This window comes from Cibotium barometz, chromosome 51, assembly GCF_041138505.1.
Source record: "Cibotium barometz isolate CiBa-2024 chromosome 51, ASM4113850v1, whole genome shotgun sequence".
Classification (NCBI taxonomy): Eukaryota; Viridiplantae; Streptophyta; class Polypodiopsida; order Cyatheales; family Cibotiaceae; genus Cibotium; species Cibotium barometz.
In genome coordinates this window covers 44,488,737-44,494,750 of record NC_141096.1, presented here as the reverse complement: position 1 = coordinate 44,494,750, position 6,014 = coordinate 44,488,737, and the positions used below count along the sequence as shown (strand labels likewise).

Here is a 6,014-nt window from a genome sequence, read left to right as displayed (position 1 = left end):
TTAAGGCAACATGATTCCTTATATCATTAGTATGTGCCGATCGCCCACTTGAGGCAGCACACTTCTATTTCGTGTTGATTCGTCACCTAAGGCAACACGATTGCTTATTTCATTAGTATGTGCCGATCGCTACTTGAGGTAGCACACTTCTACTTTGTGTCGATTTGCTGCTTGAGACAACACGATCTTTGAAATTTATAAACAATTCAGGGTAGTTGCTCCTCACCCCGGGAGGACATGTTATGGAAATATATTTTAATTGATGATTTGGATTTATTTTTATGGTGAACACTATGTGCATATAATATACGTGATTGTTTTTTATAAGATCATGGGAGGGCTAATGCAGTTGCTCAGTGACTCTCCTCCAATTTTCGCGTGATGGTCGTGCCCATTTTGGCATTGTGGGTCCACAAACACCCTTTTATTTAATTTGTTTGGACTCTCTTAGTGTAGTGATTCATTGTAGTACCTTAACCTAGTAAATATGAGGTCAATAATTGAATGTATGAATGAAGCATGCAACTTTCCTATTCATAAGGGAAAGGGAATGGCTTTCTATTTTTATGGAAAAGTGCTCGAAAAGTGAATGGTTAAGGCCCAAAGTGAAATGTGCGTTCATGACTTATGCAAGCTATTCTTGAATATATAAAAATACGCTTGTTTAAAGAGAGAGCCATCAAACAAATGGGAAAGATTTAACCCATTGTGGTGTCATGCATCTCTCTCTCTCTTTTACTCTCTATATTGTTGTTGATGTAAGATACACAGTATTTTATGCTATGTTCCATGCTTAGTCTATGTATTTAATCTTGAAAAGAAAGAGAGTGATGGTGATGGCAATCATTTTCTTGTAAGAGCCAAAATCAGGCACAGCCGTTGATCTAATTATTTGAGAAAGTCTTCAGGTTTTTATTTTACTACTCAAATTCTAAGCATATTCCTATTATTTTTGCTTCACCAATCATGCGAGTATGATACGAACTATGCTCTAGAGTCCTCTGAAGAAATAGAACTATCATGCTTTCTTAGATACCTGCCATCCCCAGTCATGGAAGGCTACCAAGAAAGAGTGGTAGAGTTCCTCTCAGACACCTATTTGATATCAGTGGTGGGTGTTTATCAGTGGTGGGTGTCATCCCTCAGTCAGGAAAGGCTACCAAGAAAGAGTGGCAGAGTTCCTCTCAGACACCTATTTGATATCAGTGGTGGGTGTCATCCCTCAGTCAGGAAAGGCTACCAAGAAAGAGTGGCAGAGTTCCTCTCCAGAACAAACAGTAAGGTCCCTGGTGAAAGTGTCCATCTCCTTGTGAGAGAGCCTTTTCAAAGGATGTACGGAAATTCATAGCCATCAAATTGGGCAAAGAGAAATCTCCTGGCCTGATGGCCTCCCGGTTGAGTTTTACTGGCACTTCTAGGAGTAGTAGAGATTTACGTGATATGATAAATGTTATGTTGATGTCTGTTGTCGAGGGCTTATAGACTACCCTAGAGATTGGAGAACCCTCCTCACGATGCTCAAGAGTTTTACTGGCAGAGTTCCTCTCTAGAATAATAGACAGTCACATCCCTAGTGAAAGTCTCTATCTCATTGAAAAGGATGAACTGATATTCATTGCCCGCAAATTGGGCAAAGCGAAATCTCCTTGACCTGATTTAGTTTTATTGTGGAGACTTGCATGATATGATAAATGTAGTGACTTCTATTATCGGGGGCCTTTTTACCGACACGAACAAGGGAGCTAATACCCAAGAGAGCAAATAGACTACCTTGGAGATGGGAGACCCCTCAATACCTTATACAAAATATATGCTAAAGCCACATTAAATCCATTCTCCCTAGGGTAGTTTGACCCAAACCATTTTGAGTTTATTCAACGCAGAAAATCCATGACGCTTTACTCAATGTTCAATGCGGCTTACACCATGTCGTAGCCCAGAACAACACATGCTCCTTAACCTTGATTTGGGCAAAGCCTACGATAGGATAAGGTGGGACTTTATGCTACTGTCATCCACCAAAAGTTGGGATTTGGGACTAAGTTTTGTAGAATGGTGCCATCCTCCTTGTTAGCTAATGCACATGCCACTCTGCTAGTAAATGGTAACTCAGTGGATTCCTTCGGACTGCAGAGATCAATAAGGCAGGGATGCACCCACTCATATTAGCATTCGTAATTGAGCCCTTATTAGAAAATGTCAGCTACTATCAGGAGAGGGGCCTCGTCACTCCTTGCACCTTCAGGCAAATGCTCACATACTTTTTTTTGTAGATGATAACAACAGCTTCTTTTTGGAATGCATTGAGAACAATGTGAACTCCTTCTTGTAGGTGGTCGAGGAGTTATGTTCACGAGCTGTCCGAATCAGTAAACGTCCTGGCTAAAGCCAAAGCACTACTGCTACACTCAACTGACCCTAACCTATGGACAACTAAGTATGGGTTCAAATCGGTTGAGCACGGAAGGGTCATCAGGTTGCCGATTGGACCTGGACTCACAGCTTAGCAAAGGTTCGACTGGTTCTTTGAGAAGATATAGGCTAATTTGACCTACTAGAACTCTATGCAGATGGGGAAGCTCACAGTAATAAAGCATGTGCTCTCATCTTTCATGGTTTTTCTTGCCTCTGCACGTTCAGTCAAGCGGTTTGGGACATTCTAGAGAAACTCTTTAGAATGTTCCTGTGGACTTGATCCCAATGTAAGCAATGGATTGCCATCCATGGACCCAAGCATGCACATCTAAAGACAAGGGGGGACTTGGAGCCAAAGCACTACTCACTAAATCGAAGGGCCTGGAGGTCAAGCTATTGTTGCCCATAGACAATGACCAATCTTGGTGCCAAATCATGAAAGACCTCATTGTTCGGTCAAAAGGATTGCTTAGGAAGTGGGAAGGCCTCTTGTGGAGAGACCGGCTTACTACAGCCCCCTATTGCCACATCCAAGGATCCCCCTTTATCCAAGGCATTGTGGACTACTGGAAAGAGACTATTGGAAAGAGGTATACAAGGAGCTGCACTTGGCGGGGCAGAGGGCCATGCAAGGAGGCATTTCACTTGCTGAATCGATATGGTGGTGTAGACCAAGGCTCTAGAGGAGCTTGAGATACCTCTTGTTCCTAAACAGAAGCCTCAAATTGTTAGGAAACTCAACCAGAACGGCATGTGCAGATGGTCAAACTACAGAAAAGTAAAGCCATATCTTACAAAACATTCCCAATCGGTGGCCCACATCCCTAATGATAAGTCTCTCCAACTGCTTCCACAACTAGACAAAGCAGATCAGGCAAACCCCTTGTGAAGCTCAAGTCTAGCGAGTCGATCCAGGACAGGCACAATACTACTTGGATCGAAAAGGCTGCTGCCAAATGGAACACTCGAGACCTTCTAAGGGCTTGGCAATGAAGGGCTAAGGATATTTGGACCTCAACCAAGATTCCATCCCTTAATCTTTTACTCTCTGGAGGACTATTTTTCTGAAATTACATCCACTAGGGTTAAGCTGAGCAAGTGGACAAATGTAACCCCCCTAGCGCCCCTTATGCAGAACTGCGAAGGAGACAACTTATCACCTATTTTGAAGCTACGTCCGCTTTGCCCGACGACTCTGTGGTTACGGAAAGCTAGCACCCAAGACACATTTCACTGGAAGAACGCCGTGTTAGGGGATACGAGGAAAATCAACCCATGCCAGCCTTGGCCACGGGGTGGCATCGGATCCACGTTCTGGGCTAGTTTTTGGGATGAAGCTTGTGTTGATCTGTTCACTGATAAATCACTGCTATAGTGGCTACTTAGATTTTGAATATCAGAGACTCTGTTCGCGTGGTTATTGTAATCTTTTCCGACAATAATAATAAACAATTTCTCGGGGGGAAAAAAAGTGAGAGCCATATCTAATTCTTAGCTAGCTCTCAAACTTTAGGAAATCCATCCAGAATGTCATGACATGAGAGCCAGCCACGTAAAGAACGAGCTCAAACTTTAGGAAATTATCCAGAAAATCATAAGAGACTTACATGAGAGCCACGTAGAGAATAAGAAGTGGTGGTGATAGCTGTGCTATGTTGACGACGTTCTCGCCGGCGTTGCGGGTGGCAATCGACTGAAAGGAGACGTTCACCAGCTTCTGACCTAGGCTGAGGCCGCCGCCAAACAGTGCCTGTGAGTCCCACTGCAGCCAGCAGAGCAGTAGCAGCTGCAGGCTGCTGAGGCCGACAGTGCTTGCCACCAGCCACAGTGTGTGGTGCTGCGGGAAGAGGTGCGTGTAGCAGCTGCGGGGCTGGTTCAGCAAGAAGCCATAGCACCTATAATCATTATTTCTCGACGTTACGATCTTCTTCTGATCCTTCTTCTTCTTATGCTTTGATAAGAGATAGAGTAGCCACACGATGAGCCTCAAGCAAGGGGCCAACAACGTGTTGCCCAGCAGAATAAGAGCGGAGTGGGCGAGAAGCACAGTAATGCACTTGCGAAAGGCCATCATGCTGTCATCCAGCAAAGACAGGCCCGAGTTGGCGAAGGCAGATATGGAGGAGAAGCATGCAAAAAATGTGTGGTGGATCCCCTTGGCTTCCATCAACTGCACCACAGACGGCCTGCACCGCAGCAGCACAGACCACTCTATGATCACAAATCCCATAAACTGAATGCCCATGAAGTACACCACAAGAATGGAGCTTAGAGCCGTGAGGGCCTCGTACTCCAAAAGCTTCTGGCAATAGCTACATTGCATAGAATATTTCACGTGATCACGACAATAACCGCAACAGCTTATCTTGTTTGATCCATCATCAGGAGCAGCTAGCTGAATCTCCACAAAAAAACGTCTATACTTTAGGCGTCTGCTATAGAGGGGTAAGAAAGAAGTGAACATGTGGCTCCCCAAAACGGACAGCAGCAAAAGGGTAACCTTATCCGAGTAGGTAAGCGACTCCATGCTTACACACATGAGGCCCGTTACAGAGAGGGCGGACATAGCAGTGTAGAGAGCATCTACCAGTGTGAAACCGGGTTCAGACTCTGGCTTTGGAGATAGCAAGAGGACAAGGGTGCCGATTGTTGCAAGGACCAGGAAATAGGTCACATGAAGAACGTAAAAGGTTTGCTGCAATCTCCACCAGCTCATCCATTCATGCAGCCTGCTTCTGATACCATGCAGGAGCCCCCCCATGCTACTACTACTTGCTATATTAGGTTTAATTTCCTGTGTGCATGAGCTAGTTATAATTAGCTTAAACTTGACAGATGTGAGGACTGCCCTTGTAAATCACACAAGCTGTGACAAAACAAAAGTTCTCCTGCAGAGTCTGTTTGGACTGGCCAGACCCCAGTGTCAGTGGGCACAAGGCCAAATTAAAGCCATCGTATGATGATGATGATGATGATGATGATGATGATGCCAACGAACCGTTTCGACTAGCGGGATCTGTTCAATGGACGGAATTGCAGGTGGGCACCCGAAATTCGGTGAGGCGGATTATCTTATTGGCCTGTGATTCTGAAACGCTTCAAAGGGCGCGGGCAGATTGGGAAACCGTACTCCGCTTTCTCGAAGTCCAATAATTATATACTAGCACTCATGAGCTCACGTCCACGGCGTGACTGAGGATCTCGCAATTTTGTGTAATGCAACCTTAATCGTGTGTGTAACGTAATTATCTTGAGTACAATATATATATATATATATATATATATATATATATATGTATGTATATGGGTACTGGACTAGCTCTTTTTATGTAAGGCATTCGTTTGCAATAACTATGTATACATAATATCCAATCATTTTAACAAAACATATATTTGAATCCATACGACCATCCAGATCATATTCATGTTCATTCTAACATCAATATAGTCCAAGTCCCGCCAAGAAGCCTCTAGTCCATTGATCTCAAGCTGCTGCATATTCTCCCAGGCTTGTCATATAAAGGAGGCATCCATATAAAGCTTCGTCCTCAACCTCAATACAACCATCTCATGAAAACCCTCAACTTGATCAAGTGCAA

General features: G+C 44.1%; 1 protein-coding gene across 1 annotated transcript; it reads right to left on the bottom strand.

Annotated features, from left to right (window-relative positions):
* Positions 1–4,018: 4,018 nt before the first annotated feature.
* On the bottom strand, positions 4,019–5,131 carry LOC147609667 (cation transporter HKT1;1-like). Its single transcript, XM_086787993.1, has one exon. The coding sequence runs from the start codon at positions 5,129–5,131 to the stop codon at positions 4,019–4,021; it is 1,113 nt and encodes a 370-aa protein (XP_086644119.1).
* Positions 5,132–6,014: the final 883 nt, after the last annotated feature.

Bases quoted from the DNA above. Each gene is read 5' to 3' on its own strand.
- LOC147609667 (XM_086787993.1), bottom strand. From the start codon at position 5,131: ATGAGCTGGTGGAGATTGCAGCAAACCTTTTACGTTCTTCATGTGACC.